General features: G+C 44.4%; 1 protein-coding gene across 2 annotated transcripts; it reads right to left on the minus strand.

The window, feature by feature from the left end:
- Nucleotides 1-11,540: 11,540 nt before the first annotated feature.
- SMIM26 (small integral membrane protein 26) lies at nucleotides 11,541-13,876 on the minus strand. 2 transcript variants are annotated; one of them, XM_021921273.2, is made up of 2 exons: nucleotides 13,624-13,876; nucleotides 11,541-11,864 (listed from the first exon to the last, which is right to left on the minus strand). In XM_021921273.2, exons 1-2 carry the CDS (start codon nucleotides 13,739-13,741, stop codon nucleotides 11,695-11,697), a joined length of 288 nt encoding a protein of 95 aa, XP_021776965.1. In that variant the 5' UTR covers nucleotides 13,742-13,876; the 3' UTR covers nucleotides 11,541-11,694. The 2 variants fall into 2 exon arrangements, with proteins under 2 accessions (XP_021776965.1, XP_021776966.1); XM_021921274.2 differs by having other exon boundaries at nucleotides 11,541-11,861; nucleotides 13,624-13,875.
- Nucleotides 13,877-20,332: the final 6,456 nt, after the last annotated feature.

Raw genomic sequence — 20,332 nt, forward strand, 5'->3', positions numbered from 1 at the left:
TCAAGCAATTCTCCTGTCTCAGCCTCCCAAGTAACTGGGATTACAGGCATGCGCCGCCACGCCCGGCTAATTTTGTATTTTTATTAAAGATGAGGTTTCTCCATGTTGGTCAGGCTGGTCTGGAACTCCCGACCTCAGGTGATCTGCCCGCCTCAGCCTCCCAAAGTGCTGGGATTACAGGCATGAGCCACCATGCCCAGCCGCGGACTTTTTAAAAGACAGCAAAACTACCTGTAATCCCAGCACTTTGTTAATTCTGGGTTTCTGGCATGGAGCTTTTAAAATTCTTGGAATTTCTCAAGAGACAGGAGTATCTTTGTTATTCATGAGCTCCTTGATTATTCCTGAGTTTACTAACAAGACAATTCAGATTGGGAGCTGATCACAGGAAAAACCAATCCTGACTGGATGTCTGAGCCAGCCCAACCTGTGGGAGGGGTAGAAGACAGCGATTGAGTTCAACCTGTGGCCAATGATTCAATCAGTCATCCTTACATGATAAAATCCCAGGAAAAACTCTGGACACTGAAGCTACATGGAACTTCCTGGTTGCTGAACACATTGATGTGCTGGGAGGGTGATGGCCCTGATTCCACAGGGCGAAAGCACAGAGGCTCTGTGTTTGATACTCTCACAGACCTTGCCTAACATATCTCCTCATCTGGCTGGTCCTAATTTTTATAATAAAACTATAAATTATAATTACAGCACTTTCCTCAGTTCCATATGTCATCCCAGTGCATTATCGACCCTGAGGGGGTCATGGATACTCCTGACTGTGTAGCCAGTTGGTCTGAAGTGCAAGCGGTTTGGGGACACCCAAGTGTGGTTGGCACCTGAAATAAGGGCAATCTTTTTGGGAAACATACCCTTAAACTTGCAGGATCTGTTCTAACTCCAGGTGATTCGTGCCAGAGTTGAACTGCAGTTCACCAGTTGGTGTTCAATGAACCCCAAAGCCCTCCATACCATATTCCACCATAAGAGTCATACCCTTTCTTTCTTTCTTTTTTTTTTTTTTGGAGACAGAGTCTTGCACTGTCACCCAGACTGGAGTACAGTGGCTCGTTCTGGCTCACTGCAACCTCCGCCTCGCAGGCTCAAGTGATTCTCCTGCCTTAGACTTCTGAGTAGCTGGGATTACAGGTGCTGCCACCATGCCTGGCTAATTTTTGTATTTTTAGTAGAGACGGGGTTTCACCATGTTGGCCAGGCTGTTCTCAAACTCCTGACCTCAAGTGATCCACCTGCCGTGGCCTCCCAAAGTGCTGGGATTACAGGCGTGAGCCATCGCACCTGGCAAATCCCCACTTAAATAAGTGGCTCCACTTGTTTCCTGGAGCCAGCAGTGACCTGTGATTGCTCTCTTCCCCATTCCCTAAGTATCTCGTCCATCAGCAAATCTTCTCCCTCTCCAAAACCTATCCCAAAGTGCCCTCTTCTCTCCACCCCTCCCGCATCATCCACTCCACCATTCTTTCCCATTTGGATTTCTACAACACCTTCCTCACTGGTCTTCCTACTTCCCCTTTGTCCTTCTCCAAGCCATTCTCCAGGCGCAGATGAAAGTGATTCTCTTAGAATATAAAGTCTTAACAATCCAGACTCTGACCACCTTTAAATTCCTCAAATAGTCATTGGTTGCTACCTCAGGACTTCAGGATCTGCTCTTGCTCTATCCGGAACAGGTAGGTTCCTCTACCTTCATCCACTCTTTGTACAACATGCTTCTCTCCTGCCTTTAGGTTTTCAGCTTCAATGCCACCTCCTCAGACAGATCTTCTCTATCTGCACCAAGAAAAGTAGGTGTTCCTGCTCCCTGTTTTTCTCATGTTTGTCCCGTGGGTTTTCTCTCATAATCTTCTGGCGACTTTCAATGACTGTATTTGCCTGGTAAGCTGTGTTCTTCTACCTGTGTCTCTCATGCTTACCACTGAATCCTCAGCATCTAACACAGTACCTGGGGCTCAGGTAATATTGCCAAAGGAATAAATGTGAGAAGCCAATTTTTTGGCTTAACAGTGTATCATGGATTTACAGTATTTCTCTATTAATAGATGTGCAGATGTTAAGGGCTAATATATGTATTGTAATTACCCTAAACAGTTTTTTCTGTTGATGAACATTTAGGTCTGAATCAGCTGGGATGTTTTTTGGTTCATGGAACTCAAAATGACTCAAACTTTTAAGAAATGTGTTATTTCCAAGTAGCTGGGACTACAGGTGCCCGCCACCACACCCTGTCAAGGCAGGAGAATGGTGTGAACCCAGGAGTTGCAGCTTGCAGTGAGCCGAGATCATGCCACTGCACTCCAGCCTGGGCAACAGAGCGAGACTCCATCTAAAAAAAAAAAAAAAGAAATGTGTTATTTGTGCACTGTTTTTTTGTTTTTTGGTGTTTTTCTTTTTTTTTATGACCTTAGGAAATGTGACTTAGCCCGATTCAGCTTCAGTCTTCTTATCTGTAAAGTGGGGATAATATCTTGTCTTCAAGATTGCAGTGAGGAGTAAATATAACACAAGAGCACTCAAAAAACGATCTTGCAGCAAACAATCTAAGTATATTTTCACAACCACACAGACATGATGGGGCCATATCTGTTATTTTGGAAATGATAATAGGCCATATCATTAATCTTAAAAGTCTAATTCAGGCATTAAAGCAGAGCTCCCCAGAGGGTTGAAAGCCCAGTGCTAAAACCCGCTGGAGCACAGCACCCGAGAAAGCATGGTTCATTCCACCTGGGTGAGTTTCTATTGCTAGGAGCACCTTAATTCCATCACTTCTTTGACATCAGCCATTTCAACGTTTTTCTCTAATCTATCAGCACACAAATTGGGGAGCGATTTTCTTCTCTGGAAATGGATTAGTCCAGGAGATTCTCATGTTTGCTTTGAAGTATGCTGGATCTGAGATGGAAAAATCCAAAAACATGGCCAGATGGTCCTCTGATGTGAAATCACCAGAAAGTCTCTGTGAACTCCACGTGCCTAGTTCCCATCTACACATGTCCTTCCAGAAAATCCACTCAAAATACCTCCTCACCTTGGATGTTACCTTGATTCACCTACAGTGTTTGGCGAGGCACCAACTAAAGGGCAGGCCCGGCCCGGCCACTGAGCAACCAACCGAGTCCTGGGACCTCCCAATGACCTAAGGCAAAAGGTAGTGAGTTCTTTCAATGTCATCTTAGGGCACTGTGTTTAATGGGCTCACTCAAGAATTATTTAATTAATTAGGGAATTTAATGAACTAGGGTACCTTTGTTTGACTCATCATCTATTCTTTTTTTTTTTTTTTTTTGAGATGGAGTCTCGATCTGTTGCCCAGTCTGGAGTGCAGTGGTGTGATCTCAGCTCACTGCAACCTCCGCCTCCTGGGTGCAAGTGTTCCTCCTGCCTCAGCCTCCCAAGTAGCTGGGATTACAGACGCGTGCCACCATGCCCGGCTAACTTTTGTATTTTTAGTAGAGATGTGGTTTTGCCATGTTGGCCAGGTTCGTCTCAAACTCCTGACCTCAAGTGATCAGCCCACCTCGGCCTCCCAAAGTGCTGGGATTACAAGTGTGAGCCAGTGCGCCTGGCCAACATTTTTTTCTTTTTTTTTTTTCTTTTCTTTTTTTTTTTGTTTGAGACAGGGTCTTGCTCTGTCACCCAGGCTGGAGTACAGTGGTGTGATCATTGTTCACTGTAGCCTTGAACTCCCAGGCTCAAGCAATCTCCCACTTTAGTCTCCTAAGTAGCTGGGACTACAGGTATGCACCACTGCACCCCACTGATTTTTTTATTTTTTGTAGAGACGGGGTTTCGCTATGTTAGCCAGGCACCATCACCTACTTTTAATTAAAAGCTTGGATTTTGTGAAGCTTCATGTTAACTTGTAAACTTTTGTCGGGTAAAAATAAAAATAATTTTGTCCATTAAAAAATAATAACCCTAAGTTTAGGGCTTTATCCCCGTTAGAACATTAACCAGAAATCTTATTCTAACACTTTTTTCTCAAGTGCCTAAATAACCTCTGGTCCTTTCTTCTTCTTTGAATCAGCTTTATCATCCTACTGGTTTTCTCATTTACAAGTTGAACAAATATTTGACATTTGCTCATTCTTGTATTTGACTCATGTTTTTAACTTTTGAAAAGTATACTTGATGGTCCTGAGCCTCTATGTGTCACAGATACAGAGTGGGACTTTAACAGTATTCTTCCATAGCTGGGTGGCCTTTGCCTGCACAGCACATCCAGGGTCCCCAAGACCACCCCCAGGTTCAGTGATTTGCTGGGAGGACTCACAGGATTCAGCATATAGTTATTGTCACATCTGTGGTTTATTACAGCAAAAGGATATGAAACAAAATCAGCAAAGACAAGAAGTGCACGGGGCAAAGTCTGAAGGAAAACAGGCACAGGTTTCCAAAGCCCTCCTCCTATGGGGTTGCAAGGGACACATTCTTTTCCTCTAGCATTGATTTTTTTTTTTTTTTTTTTGAGATAGTCTCACTCGGTCAGCTCACTGCAACCTCCCTTTCCTGGGTTCAAGCGATTCTCCTGCCTCAGCCTCCCAAGTAGTTGACATTACAGGCATGCACCACCATGCCCGGCTAATTTTTGCATTTTTAGTAGAGGGGGGGTGTTTCACCATGTTGACATGCTGGTCTCAAACTCCTGACCTCAAGTGATCCACGTGCCTTGGCCTCCCAAAGTGCTGGGATTACAAGCGTGAGCCACCACGCCCAGCCTGACACTTTTCAAGTGTGGTCTACCAGGGTAGCTCAATAGAGACTCAATTTAAGTTTTTTTATTGGGAGTTTTAAAATATAGACACCCTCTACATAACACATAAATTACAGGTGGGTGGAGGCAGGGTGAAGGGTGGGCTGGACATAGATGTTTTTGAGTCTGCAGAAGCAACACTTGGACCCCCAGGTACCCACCCCAACTTCTTACACTTCACTCAGGAAACCTGAGGTTTCTGCTTTGCCCGGAGCAGAGGAGGGGGATGTGGCCCCGGATTCAATGGAAACCCTTATTCTAAACAACCATCTCCAAACCCCCTCCCCAGTCTAGTTCCCAGGATTCCTACAGCCAGGCATCTATCCTCAATCCCTGTGGGAGACTGGAGAGAGGACCCTTCTCCTGGGAACTGATTGACAGATGCTGGCATGTCAGTACCTCCCACTAAAAAAATCTGGCTTGCTGTCTCTAGTGGACATTTGTCATAGTATTTGTCTTCCCAGCATTTTGTGAACATCCTGTATTTGGGGAACTTCTCACCTTAAAACTCCACATATCCCCACAGTAGAAGCCAGAAATTCTTTCCCAGACTTAACTGCAGCTAAGGCAAAGGAATGTGACCAACACGCCCTGAGTTAGGCATCCCCAAGTGAAACTAGATTCGGAAGCGAGTGATAAGCAGGCTGCTCCAGGAAGCCATTCTGATGTGGGGTCTTCAGAAACTCCCTGCTCTCAGAGGTACCGGAGGCAGGGGCCCGGCAGGAACAGCCTATTTTGCCAGCATGACCCCACAGTGCCTGTACCGGGTGGTGGTCTGGCAGGATACTTGGGGTGCCATTCCTGGCTGCACCGTCTGTAACTATGTTTCCCTGATGATCCCCCTAATTCTAGGAGTTTCCCAATATCCTTTCCAAAGTTCCTTTTCAGCATGAACTGGCTCCAGTTCTGTGGTGTGTTGCTAAGAATCCCAACTTCAACACCAACCACCAGTAAAAAGCTAGTCATAACTTATCAAACACCTACCCCTATCCTCAAGCTGCAGAAGGTTCGTGAAAGGTTCTTAAATCGATGCCCGTACAATAAGAAGGGACATTAGACAAATGCCTCCAACTTGAGACAGAGACAAAAATGAGTCACGCAAAGGAACTTATAGCAGTACAAGAAGAAAGAGTAAGACAACTTAGAACACCTTCAGCCATCAGAAAATATTGTATTCATCAATGAATACGATACCATAAAAGAACTAATTTACAAGAGCTTTCTATAATAGCCAATATTAAAATGCAATTAAAAAGTTGGATTACAGCCAGGCACAGTGGTGCACACCAGTAGCTCCAGCTACTCAGGAGGCTGAGGTGGGAGATTCACTTGAGCCCAGAAGTTCAAGACCAGCTTTGGCAATATAGCAAAACCCCATCACAAAAAAAAAAAAAAAAAAAAAATTGTATTATAGGAGACATAATGTATTTGCTTAGTTTTTGTTGTCTGTTTCTCTGCTGGAAGCTAGAACTGCTTGAGGGCATTGTTTATATAGTACTCAGCACACAGAGCAATGCTGGCTCAGCGTCCCGTGGCAGGCAGGGCTATACAAACTGGCCCCAAAGTCTGAGGAAGCTCAGAGGCCAAAAAGGAGGCTGACAAATCTGGTTTCTTAGAAAGAAACATTTAATAGGGACTTAGAACAGAAGCCATGTCTGTGTCTTGGGTGGCTGCCAGGCAAGATGGTGGATCCCCGAGCAGTCACCCCTCAGACCCAGGGCTTTTATACCGTAGGGAAGGGGTGCTTTAGCAGGGATATGTGGGACAACTGAAGTACAATAACATCAAGGTTGTTGGATCTAAGGGCAGGATTGACTGTAAAGACAAGCTCTTACACAAGGAACAATAGATAAGCTGCAAATCTTAGAGGTATTCATGGACCAAGGGTTAATCAGAATCCAACATGGCAGATCAGCATCCAAGATGGACTTGCTTTGTCCTCCACAACCAAAGTAGGGGCTCAGCAGGTGTCTGTTGAATGTGAAGGATAATGGAATACACCACCAAAAAATATGCCACTTTGGCATAAGATTTATTTTGAGCTAAAGACACTTGAAAAATAGCAGGTGCAGGAAGGGTGATCTGACCTCCTCTTTTCTTTTTGACAAAAAGAGATAGGCCGGGCACGGTGGCTCACGCCTGTAATCCCAGCACTTTGGGAGGCAGAGGTGGGCGGATCACCTGAGGTCAGGAGTTCGAGACCAGCGTGGCCAACATAGTGAAACCCCATCTCTACTAAAAATACAAAAATTAGCCGGGCATGGTGGTGCACCCCTGTAATCCCAGCTACTCAGAAGGCTGAGACAGGGGAATTGCTTAAACTCAGGAGCCGGGGGTAGGAGTGAGCCAAAATCATGCCACTGCACTCCAGCTTGTGTGACAGAGCAAGACTCTGTCTCCAAAAAAAAAGAAAAAGAAAGCAAGAAAGAGATAAAACTGCCATGTGGAAGATGCCCTCCCTATAGCAGGAGGAAAGAACCATTCTTATCACCAGAGATGGAGAGTCAAGGTCAAGATAATTCCATACAAACAGGCCTTGTTTAAATAACTCTTATCCTCCTCTGGTTTCCTGTACATTTTAGTTATTTTTCCATAGTTGCCTCTTTTTGTTCAACTCAGTATATAACCAGTTAGGTTTTGCCACTTTGGGTCCCCATTTTTCTATGGGGGCTTCCACGTGCATGTAAGAATCTGTACACTTTACTTTGGCTAATCTGTTTTATGTCAATTTAATTCTGAGGCCCAGCCACAAACCCTAAAAAGTATAGGTAAAATTTTGCCTCCTCCACAGTTGTATAAGTAAATGAATGATCCTCTCCCTGAAAAGTCGAAAATAAAGAGATCAACAGTAGTTAAGAAAAAGTATAAAATAATAAAAAGTAGTCTGGAATGTCTATTAGGAATTCCAGACACACAGAAAAAAAATTAAAAGGCAAACGGAATTCCTAAAAAGAAAATGCCCCAGAACCAAATAAAGAGTTTCCATAAACTAAGAGCCTACTGAGTGATCAGCCTAATCAATTTTTTTTTTAAGCCACACTAGGTGCATCATTGTAAAATTTCAGAACACTAGAGATAAAGGAGGTCCTAAGACCTTCTGGAGAGAAGAAAACAGGTAATAATCAAAGATTAGGACTTTTCAGCTGAAATACTGGAATTGCTAGAATACAGGGGACTGATGCTTTCAAAATTCTGAGGGAGAGTAATGATCAAACCTGGGGTTCTATACCCAGGCCAACTAGTAATTGAGTATGAGAATACGATAAAGACATGTTCTGGTCGGGCACAGTGGCTCATGCCTGTAATCCCAGCACTTTGGGAGGCAGAGGCAGGCAGATCACTTGAGGCCAGGAGTTTGAGACCAGCCTGGCCAATATGGTGAAACCCCATCTCTACTAAAAATGCAAAATTAGCTAGGTGTGATGGCGCAGGCCTTGTAGTCCCAGCTACTCGGGAGGCTCAGGCATGAGAATCACTTGAACTTGGGAAGCGGAGGTTGCAGTGAGCCAAGATCGCACCACTGCACTCCAGCCTCGGTGACAGAGCGAAACTCTGTCTCAAAAAAAAGATGTGTTCACACATGAAAAAGAGACAAAAAATTATATACCCTTTCTCAGAATTATGGGGACACAGATCAAGAAAACAGAGATCCATTATAAGATGGCAAAGGAAACAGCAAAGAAAAATGTATGCGAAGCAGAACTAGAGTGATCAGTCCAGATTGTAGCAAGAAGACAATGAGCTCCAAGATTTAAAAAGAGAAAAGAGAAACTGGGAAGGTTTGTGTGGAAAATTATATTGTGAGGTTAGAGGATGTGGAAAGAATGAGAGAGAAACATCAAAGAAACAAAGCAAATGAAAAAAAGAATGCAGTTAACTCCAGAAAGAAAAGTTATATGAGAAACAATTATAGCTTACTTACTTGGCTTATCAACAAACTATGTTTGCATAGTTAAAACAGGGTAACTATCAATTATTGATTCATCAAAAATATGCAATAGTTGTATTGGTCAGTTGGAAAGAAGGATCAAATCCTGATTAATAAATCCCATATATGACTGATAAATTAAAGATATTAGTAAAAGCTTATTATTTAGAAATGTGGACATAAATACCAAAAAAAAAAAAAAAAAAAAAACCTAATAGTTGAAAGCGAGGAGGGATAAAGCAGGAACTGTTTTTTCGGTTACAAACTTTTGATCACTAACTTTTTAATGCATTTGCTGCTTTGTTAAAAATATAAAAATTAATTTCAAAAAAGTCATGCTGGCTAATACTATAGAAACCAATTGGAGGGGACTCCAAGTAGAGACAGAGATGACAGGAAGTTGAGGCTACATAAGCAAAGAGGATGGAGGATTTAAGTAAGGTAGTGTTAAAGGAAACAGGGAGGTGGGAATGGAGTGGAATATCTGCAGTAGAAATGATGGGACCTGGTGGCTGGAGGAACAAGGAACAAGAAGAGGGAGAAGTCTAGAATGATAGGTTCCTAATTTGAGGAACTGAGCACTCTCTGAGAAAGAAAACGGAAGGAAGAGCAGGCTTGTGGGTGATGGCAGCAATTTAAGTTATGGACAAAGCTGAGGCAGCTAGACATCCAAGTAGCAATGCTAGATGGACATAGATCTTGAGTTCAGAATGCTGGGCTGAAATAAGAGAATTAGATATAGCAAAGAAACCCAGCCAGGTCCCAAGGAAAGCTAGCCCAAATGTCCCCTTAAGCCCCACAAGTGTACAGATCCTGGGTACAGACTGCCAGGTGAGAATAGAAGTTCAGCTGTTTATCCTAGGTGTGCTCTATTAACAACTCTCACCTGCCAAGTGCCACAGCCCTTCAGCCCTTGCCCTTGGTTTCTCTGGAAGTCCCTCATGTTAGGAAATGTCTTCCAAAAGGTTCATGCTACTGTTCCCATCTCGCCCATACTTCTGATTCACTTGCTTCTCACCTTCCCCGTCTACTGTCGCACGCTGCTTCTCATTCATCAGTTTGATGCCAACCAAGATAGTCCACTGGAATACACAGCCAGTTGGCACGAATCCATGCTTGACCTGATATCCCTTGGGAAGTTGAGTCTCTGCTGTCAGCATCTGGAGCTGTTGTGATTTTGGAATCCTTGTCACTAAGACTGACTGCACCACAGCACTCCTCAGGCCACCCATATGGTGGAACTGACACCAGTGAGAAATCAAGATGAGGATCTGAAGGTCATAGCACTATAGAGGAACCCTGAAATGTCTAATTCCTGTCCCACCACACATCTCTACTCACAGGGTCCTGATAGCTATGAACAGGAAAACACTACCTACATGAGAAACAAATGCCACATTATTCATAACTGAGGCAGTCTCTATAATCCATAGGCAGGGATCTGATAAAAACTGAACCGAGTCTCTTGCAAGGGTGGAAGCCAAACACTGGGTTGAGGAGAGGCTGGTCAGACTTTGGCACTGCACATGGGAGGTAGTATCTTCTTGGGATACTTGTATTACTCCAGAAAGGTGGGAAAAGCAGCTTGTGTGCAATAAGAAAAGCAAGGCCGAGAGCCCAGGCAGGCTCATCAAGTGGCTGCCTGCATTTCAGTCCCAGTGTCAGGTCTTCTGAAGACCTCAACATACTCTGCATTTTTTTTTTTTTTAAGATGGACTCTGTCACCAGGCTGGAGTGCAGTGGTGAGATCTCAGCTCACTGCAACCTCCACCTCCCGAGTTCAAGCGATTGTCCTGCCTCAGCCTCCCAAGTAGCTAGGACTATAGGCGCATGGTGCCATGCCCAGCTAATTTTTGTATTTTTAACAGAGACAGGGTTTCACCATGCTGGCCAAGATGGTCTCAATCTCTTGACCTCGTGATCCACCCACCTCGGCCTCCCAAAGTGTGGGGATTACAGGCGTGAGCCACCGCTCCTGGCCCATACTCTCTGCTTTAATTCTGAGCGACAATACATTTTGTATAAACACCCCCTTTTGATTTAAGTTCACTTGTTTGTTGCCTGCAACCAAGAGACCACTGAGGAAACTGGTCCAGCATCAATCATGTCGTTCTGACTGCATTCTCAGCATTAGAATAGCACTGGCCACAGCTGGTGGGTAATCCACACCTGCCGAAGGAATGAGGGGTATGTGCACTAGTCCTAAAGAATAGGTCCAGTCTATTTAATTCAGAAGTTACAATCTAATTTATATTATACTTACCCAGTATGCAGTAGTACCCAAAGGGCTACTGTAGATTCAGTAGAATCCCAAACTGAATGTGGGGATTTGCCGAAACTAACCTTAAAGTGGCCAGTAAAGCTGTGCCTAATAGCAACATGAAAGAAATACAAATCTTCCTTAACTAGTTTCAGGAAATCAAGCTTATGGAAGCTTTATGTGAAATTTCACATCAGTCTTTCACTCATGCAAATACAGATGAACACCTCTCGAAAATGCAGATAGTAGGCCAGGTGCGGTGGCTCACACCTGTAATCCCAGCACTTTGGGAGGCCGAGATGGGCGGATCACAAGGTAAGATCGAGACCATCCTGGCTAACATGGTGAAACCCCGTCTTTACTAAAAATACAAAAAATTAGCCGGGCGTGGTAGTGGGCGCCTGTAGTCCCAGCTACTCAGGAGGCTGGGGCAGAAGAATGGCATGAACCCGGGAGGCAGAGCTTGCAGTGAGCCGAGATTGCGCTACTACACTCCAGCCTGGGTGACTGGTGTCTCCCTCTCAAAAAAAAAAAAAAAAAGGAGACTCCCTCTCAAAAAAAAAAAAGAAAATGCAGCTAGATTCCTTCAAGAAAATATTTATTGCAGATTATTAGTGATTATGTTTTATAGCAATTTTACATACATACACCTTTCACAAACACAAAATGGGAATCGAGGCAACTATCAAATTTAAATGTTGAACCAAGTCCTGGTTTTCAGAATTCGGCAGCCAGTCATGGTTCTGCACCAGGGCCACCAGTCCACGATTTCCAATAGTTGAGGATCTTTTCTGTAATTGGAACAAAATCTTCTTTATATATGATAACTGTTTCCACATAAAATCCTTTTGGGTGTTCAGATACTTCACCTGGTGTTTCAGTTGTTAAGCCATCCTTTCGGTCTACTTTATCACCATTAAGAGAGAGAAAAAAAAAAGAACACCTGAATTATTAACTTAGAAAGCAGTCACTAAAGTCTTAGAAATTAAGATAAGAATTATGTTCACTCCCTCCAACCCCAATAAGGAAGAAAGGAATGAGAGGGAAGGGAGGGAAGGGAAGGAAGGGAAGGGAGGAAGGAAGGAAGGAACGGAAGGAAGGAAGGAAAAAGGAAAGGGAAGAGAAGGGAAAGGGGGAGGGAAAGGAAGGGCAGGGGAGGGGTGGGGTGGGGGGGGAGGGAAGGAAAGGCCAGGTGCGGTGGCTCACGCCTGTAATCCCAACACTTTGTGGCGGCCGAGGCGGGTGGACCACCTGAGGTCAGGAGTTTGAGACCAGCCTCACCAAGCTGGTGAAACCCCCTTCTCTACTAAAAATACGAAAATTAGCCAGGCGTAGTGGCATTCGCCTGTAATCCCAGCTACTGGGGAGGATGAGGCAGGAGGACTGCTTGAGGTGGGAGGTGGAGGTTGCAGTGAGCCGAGATAGCACCACTGCACTCTAGCCTGGGCAACAGAGCTAGACTCCATCTCAAAAAAAAAAAAAAATTCGCCGGGCAGTAGTGGCCTGTGCCTGTAACCCCAGCTACTCGGGAGGATGAGGCAGGAGAATCGCTTGAGCCTGGAGACGCAGGTTGTGGTGAGCTGAGATCATGCCACTGCACTCCAGCCTGGGCGACAGGGTGAGACCCTGTCAAAAAAAAACAAAAAAAAAAAACAAAAAAAAACGAAAGAAAACATAAACATGGACATTAAAATATTTTTACTTTATATATATATAAATATAAAATATTTTACCATATATTATATATAAAGTAAATATATATAAAATTTTTTGGGGGGTAGAGATGGTGGTCTCCCTATGTTGCCCAGACTGGTCCCCAACCCCTGGGCTCAAGCAATCTGCCACCTCGGCCTTCCAAAGTTATGGAATTACAGGCGAGAGCCACTGCACCCGGCCAAAATGTTTTTAAACGCCTAATGCTGGACACATGTACTTTCAGGCCATTGATAGCTTCATCACCAAATGTAATCTTCAGCATAGTTTTTACACAACAACTTTACTGATATATAATTAACATATCATACGATTAACCCCCTTAAAAGATACAATTTAATGTTTTTTAGTACATTCAGATTTGTGCAACCAGCACCACAATCAATTTAAAAATATTATCATCCACAAAAGGAATCCATACCTTTGGCAGTCATTCCCCATCTCCCCAACCCTTCAGCCCCTAGTAACCACACTGATCAACTTAATGTCTCTATACATTTCCAGCATATTTTTCAAAGCTGAGAAACTTTCCTCCCTTTGCGCCTAGTAACTGGAAGATTTTAATACGCCTTGACTGCTAAAAGTCCTGAAATTGCTCGCCATATATCATGAGGGACAGTAGTACTGAAGCATCACTCTTTAAAAATCACCGGACAGAGTCTCTGAAAATCCACCTTGCACTTTACACAGATTCTTCCAATTCCGAGTATAGGGACGGCCCTATGCAGTAAATGACTAAGATTTAGGTAACAATATTTACAAGGTATTAACAATTCCTGGCGTCTAGTTCTTTGCAGATTCCATTTAACAAACGGCTGTTAGCACCCGTTTCAATTAGTTTTGCAGAATAAACCTGGGGTTTACAGAACAGGGAGGTTGTTTCGACGACCCCCGGGGAACTCTCCACCGAAGGCCGTGTGTCCCGGGGCCGGCCCCGCCGAAGAGCCCTACCTGATGACTTCGCCATTGTCCAGTTGTAGTAAAACAGTGAGCCCAACACAGACCAGGCGCCGATCCCGTAGACCACCGACATCCGCCGGTACCAGGCCGTGAACTCTCTTCTATACATGGGTACGCCGGCGAGTGCCTCGATTCTCGCAGGCCCACAGCGGAGGCTCGACTTCCGGTGAGGGAATCGCTGCCATCCCCGCCGCAGGAACCATCAGGGAGCCGCCAGTTTTCCGCGTCCGCTTCCGGCTCTGCCCCGATGCATCTTGGGGCCTGTGGTTCGGAAAGTTGTTCCGGTGTCCGGACTTTCGGGTGCAGAGCTGTGGGCGTGCGATACTTCTTACCACGTGACGAGGACTAAATGACAACTTCTTAGAGGAGAAGCTTCTCACTTACAAAATTGTAATGCCTTCATGGGCTCCAGACGGTATCTGAAAAGGTTACTTCCAATTCCTCTTCCAGTTTTCAGATTTGCAGGGATACCGCTTGTCTCTCCCCGCAACTCTTCTTTTCCCCCATTTTGCTTTCCGGAAATCTGGGTGAACTTTAAATACCTCCAAGCCAAAGCTAATCCCTCCGCTAGGCTCTGGGTCTTTTTTCCTGCCTCAGGGGCCTTTCGCCTCATTGACACCCTAAGCCCTCCCCCATTTTCATTACTGACGTTTATCATTCATACAAACGTGCCCATGTCTCAAAAACAAAAAATCTCCTTCGACTCCGTCCAGCTCCAGCTTTTGTCTTATTCATACATTTTTTTAAGGCAAGATGCCCTCAATAGACTGAAAAACTTAACACACTGAAGAGCAAGTGTGATGTGCTTGGCACAAGGCAGGATCGGTAAATTGACATTAAGTACTTTTCAGCCATACTCAAACTTGGTTTCGGAAGCATTTGCCACCACTGACCCCACCTGCACCTTTCATGGCTTCAAAAACATCCTTTTCCCTGGTATCCTTCAGGGTTCTTTTCACCTTGCCCACCCTTTAAAAACTGATGTTCTGCCCTACAGTAATATATATCCACAAAACTTAACTGTGAATGGATCACTCACTTAAATGTAAAAGCTAAAACTATTTAATATAAGCCTAGAAAAAAAAAAAAAAAAGGAGAATATGTTTGCCATCTTGGAATAAGCACAGATTTCTTAGAATAAAAAAGGCATCCCAGGCCGGGTGGCTCATGCCTGTAACCCCAGCACTTTGGGAGGTAGAGCAGGGAGGATTGCTTGAACCCAGGAGTTCCAGACCAGCAAGGCCATCATAGTGAGACCCCATCTCAGTTTATATATATATATACATAAAGCAAAAATGGATAAATAGGGCTTTTTAAAAAAATAACATTTTTGTTCTTTGAGGGTCACAGTTGAGAAAATGAAAAGCCAAGCTACAGAATAAAATATTCACAATAACATACATCTAACGAAGGACTTGGATCCAGAATATATGAGGACCCTTTACAATTCAGTTATAAAAATACAACCCAACTAAAAATCAGGCAATAAATTTGAATAGAACAAAAGAAGATATACAAATGACCAATAAGCAGAGGAGCATCATTAGTCATCAGAGAAATGGACATTAAAACAGTACAATAAGAGACTATTACACACCTACTAGAGTGGCTAAAATCAGACTGAGAATGCCAAGAGCTGTAAGGATTTGGAACAATTGGAACTCTTATTGATGGGAACATAAAATGTTACAATCTCTTTGCAAAACTTAGTTTTTAAAAAGTTGAACATATGCCTACCATATAACCGAGGCATTCCATTTCTAGGAAATGAAAACCTTTGTCTACACACAGCCGTGTACATGAATGTTCATAGTTTTATTCTTTTTTTTTTTTTTTTTTTTTTTGAGACGGACTCTCGCTCTGTTGCCCAGGCTGGAGTGCAGTGGCGCGATCTCGGCTCACTGCAAGCTCCGCCTCCCGGGTTCACGCCATTCTCCTGCCTCAGCCTCCCAAGTAACTGGGACTACAGGCGCCTGCCACCACGACCGGCTAATTTTTTGCATTTTTAGTAGAGACGGGGTTTCACCGTGTTAGCCAGGATGGTCTCGATCTCCTGACCTCGTGATCCGCCCAAGTGAGCCTCCCAAAGTGCTGGGATTACAGGCGTGAGCTACCGCGCCCGGCCTGATAGTTTTATTCTTAATAGGAAAAAATGGAAACCACCCCAATATCCATCGAGTTAATGGCTAAACAAAACGTGGGATACCACTTGGCGATAAAAAGGAACTACAGGCTGGGTGCAGTGGCTCACGCCTGTAATCCTAGCACTTTGGGAGGCTGAGGTAGGTGGATCACCTGAAGTCAGGAGTTCGAGACCAACCCAGCCAACATGGTGAAACCTCGTCTCCACTAAAAATGCCAAAATTAGCCGGGCGTGGTGGCGGGCGCCAGTAATCCCAGCTATTCAGGAGCAAACTATAGTGGGAGAAAGCTGATCAGTAGTTGTCTGAAGTAAGGGTGTGGAGAAAGAGAGGGACTAAAAGGGGTCTGAGGAGACTTGGAGAGGTGATGGCAATGTTCTCTATGTTGATTAGTTTGGTGGTTTGTCAAGATTTATCCAATTGTATGCTTTAAATCGGTGCAGTTTACTATATGTGAACTATAGCTCAATAATTGTAGACAAAACAGAAAAATTGGTATTGTTTCAAGCTTGCCTCTCTTCTCACCCTTCTCATCAGCCTTACTCATGATACCTATTTTATTTGTTAATAACTCTCAAATCGGCCGGGCGCGGTGGCTCAAGCCTGTAATCCCAGCACTTTGGGAGGCCGAGGCGGGCAGATCACGAGGTCAGGAGATCGAGACCATCCTGGCTAACACGGTGAAACCCCGTCTCTACTAAATATACAAAAAAAAAAAAAAAAACTAGCCGGGCGAGGTGGCGGGTGCCTGTAGTCCCAGCTACTCAGGAGGCTGAGGCAGGAGACTGGTGTAAACCCGGGAGGCAGAGCTTGCAGTGAGCCGAGATCGCGCCACTGCACTCCAGCCCGCACGACAGAGCGACAGAGCGAGACTCTGTCCCAAAAAATAAATAAATAAATAAATAACTCTCAAATCTACTCCAGATTCTCTGAAAGCAAATTCATGTTACTGCCAACCTGCTATGCATCCTCGGCTGCATATTCCACAAGCTCCTGAAGCTAAAAAAAATGTTCAGAATTGAATTTATCAGTGCCACTGCCACAGGAAACAAACCTTCCCTTTCTCTTCCCTAATTCAGAGAGTGATTGAGAAATTTCCCAAGCCAGAAACTTGGAATCATCTCACCTGACATCCTATCTGTCACCTCTGTCTAAATACCGTCTCTGTTTAGGCCTCATTTCTCACCTGGATTAGTCTCCTCTCATCCTTCCCCCTCTGGAGTGTGTTTCAAACCTTAAATTATCATTTCACCCTCTGCCTAAGATAAGTCAGAGGCTTGCCTTACCTTCAAGATGGAGTTCAATACCCACAAAAATTAACAATTAATAAAAAGATGGAGTTCAGAGTCCTCACTGGGCATACTGGGCTCAGTGACCCCTTCTCACGATGGGTGTTTTCCACACAGCACTATCACCCCACCACCCCCTACATTCTGTGGAAAAAGTCACTGGTACCCCAAGGTGGGACCTGCATGGCCATGTCATACCATGCTGTTCCCTCAGTTCCTTAACTCACTGACACTTGAGAGCACCCCAGAGTTAGCTGGGTCTATCATACACTCTTTTTTTCTGTTAATTTGAAACAGAAAAGCTGAAGAAGGATGTTTTGGCCTTAATCTGTACAGACAGCTTTATGTATTCTTCTATATGATGTGTTAAAAATTACATCCAAAACTAAAAATATTCTTGGAAAAAGCGCAGAAAATAAAAGCTCTTGGAATTTAAAATGTAAATGTTCAACTTTTTTTTTTTTTTTGAAATGGAGTCTCCCTCTGTCGCCCAGTCTGGAGTACAGTGGTGTGCTCACTGCAACCTCCACCTCCCAGGTCCAAGCGATTCTCCTGCCTCAGCCTCCCAAGTAGCTGGGATTACAGGTGCCCATCACCACTCATGGCTAATTTTTCTATATTTTCAGTAGAGACGGGGTTTCACCATGTTGGCCAGGCTGGTTTTGAACTCCTGACCTCAAGTGATCCGCCCGCCTTGGCCTCCCAAAGTGCTAGGATTACAGGCATGAGCCACCGTGCCTGGCCAATGTTCAACATTTTAAGATAGGAAACTCTGCTAGAATTCTGCTAGAATGTACCGCAGAGACAAAAAGAAATACAATAACTTGTATTCAAATACAAATTCAAAAGATAGAATATCAGAATAAATCCAGCTGGTCCAACATCCAATTAATAGGAGCTTCCAGCTTCATTTTCTACATAGCACTCATTACCTTCTAATGTATCATTTACTTCATTTTTTTGTTTGTTTGTTTTGGTTTTTTTGAGACGTGAAGGGGTGGCCTGCCCCTCCACACCTGTGGGCGTTTCTCGTTAGGTGGAACGAGAGACTTGAGAAAAGAAATGAGACACAGAGACAAAGTATAGAGAAAGAAAAAGTGGACCCAGGGGACCAGCACTCAGCATACAGAGGACCCAGGCCAGCACTGGTATCTGAGTTCCCTCAGTATTTATTGATCATTATCTTTACCATCTTAGAAAAACGGAAGTGGCAGGATAATAGGACCATCATAGGGAGAAGGTCAGCAGTAAGACATATGAATAAAGATCTCTGTGACCTAAGTTTAAGGAAAAGTGCTGTGCCTTGATATGCATATGCAAACATCTCCATAAACCTTTTTAGTGCATAAAGAGCAGCATTGTAAACAGAACACACAACGGGATTTTACACCGAGATGTTCCATTGCCCAGGGGCAGGCAGGAGACAGATGCTTTTCTCTATCTCAACTGCCAAGAGGCCTTCTTTCCTCTTACACTAGTCCTCCTCAGCACAGACCCTTCACGGGTATCAGGCTGGGGGATGATCAGGTCTTTCCCTTCCCACGACGCCATATTTCAGACTATCACATGGGGAGAAACCTTGGACAATACCTAGCTTTCCTAGGCAGAAGTCCCTGCGACCTTTGGCAGTGTATGTGTCCCTGGGTACTTGAGATTAAGAGAATGGTGATGACTTTTAACCAGCAAGCTGCTTTCAGGCACTTGTTTAACAAAGCACACCCTGCACAGCCCAAAATCCGTTAAACCTTGAGTCACCACAGCACACCTCTCTTGCAAGGACAAGGTTGGGGGTAGGGTCACAGATTAACAGCATCTCAAATACAGAACAAAATGGAGTCTCTTATGTCTACTTTCTATATAGATACAGTAACACTCTGATCTTTCTTTTCCTTTCCCCACAAAGACGGAGTCTCGTTCTGTTGCCCAGGCTGGAATGCAGTGGCGCAATCTCACTGCAACCTCCGCCTCCTGGGTTCAAACAACTGTCCCTGCCTCAGCCTCCCAAGTAGCTGGGATTACAGGTGTGCGCCACCATGCCTGGCTAATTTTTGTATTTTTAATAAAGGGTTTCGCCATGTTGGCCAGGCTGGTCTGCACACCGCCGCGCCCAGCCATAACATTTACTTCTCACATTGTTACTGTTGGTCTTCCCTAACTAATGCATAAGCTCTATGAAAACAGGAATTTTTGTTTTATTGGCAATATTCCCAATGCCTAGAAGACTACTCCATGGACAAGTACTGGATAGTTATTTGTTGAATTAATGAAAGAATGGCTCCAAAGTTCTGAGATTATCTTGGGCCTATACTTTTAGAGCCAGTGGGTTAGTCTGTTTTTGCCTCTCTGTAACAGAACACCTGAGACTGGGTAATTTATTTTAAAAAGAGGTTTATGGTTTATGTTTATGGCTCATGGTTCTGTAGGCTGTACAGGAAGCATGGTGCCAGCATCTGCTTCTGAAGCCCTCAGGAAGCTTACAATCAGGGCAAAAGGCGAAGAGGTAGCCCGATGTATCACATGGCAAGAACGAGAGGAAGAGGTGGGGGAGGTAACACTTTTTAAATTTTTGAGAAAGTCTTTGTCCCCCAGGGAGTGCAGTGGCATGATCTCGGCTCATTGCAACCTCTGCCTCCTGGGTTCAAGTCATTCTCATGCGTCGGCCTCCTGAATAGCTGGGATTATAGGTGCCCGCCACCACGCTTGGCTAATTTTTGTATTTTTAGTAGAGACAGGGTTTCACCATGTTGGCCAGGCTGGTCTCGATCTCCCGACCTCAGGTAATCCGCCCGCCGTGGCCTCCGTAAGTGCTGGGATTACAAGCATGAGCCACCATGCCCAGCCAACACACTTTTAAACAATCGTACCTCGTTTGAACTCAGGACAAGAACTCTCTCATTTCTGTGAGGATGGCACCAAGCCATTCATGAAGGATCCACTGGTATGACCCAAACTCCTCCCACCAGGCCCCACCTCCAATCCTGGGGATTACATTTCAATGACAGACTTGGAGGGGACAAATATCCAAACCATATTACCTAGCAAAGCTGTAAAGTATTGAAGACAGAATAGATTTGCAGATATGCTGAGATCCAGTGAATTCTCCCCAAGTACTCCCTTTAGTAAAAGTCATTTGAGAATGCAAAATGCCTTATGGAATAAAGGGAAGAGTGGAACTAACCCAAGATTCCAAACAGAAGAAATTCCTGGATGACAGCTGTGCAGCAGGTCAAAGTGATTGGCCCTCGTTAAAAGGGGACATCAGTGGCCTCC

This window comes from Papio anubis, chromosome 16, assembly GCF_008728515.1.
Source record: "Papio anubis isolate 15944 chromosome 16, Panubis1.0, whole genome shotgun sequence".
Taxonomy (NCBI): Eukaryota; Metazoa; Chordata; class Mammalia; order Primates; family Cercopithecidae; genus Papio; species Papio anubis.

What these genes read in the sequence shown, in the direction of transcription:
- SMIM26 (XM_021921273.2), bottom strand. Translation starts at nt 13,741, where the DNA reads ATGTATAGAAGAGAGTTCACGGCCTGGTACCGGCGGATGTCGGTGGTC. An exon ending in GACAATGGCGAAGTCATCAG is followed by an intron (nt 11,865 to 13,623) that starts GTAGGGCTCTTC and finishes ATGGTGATAAAG; the next exon opens with TAGACCGAAAGGATGGCTTA.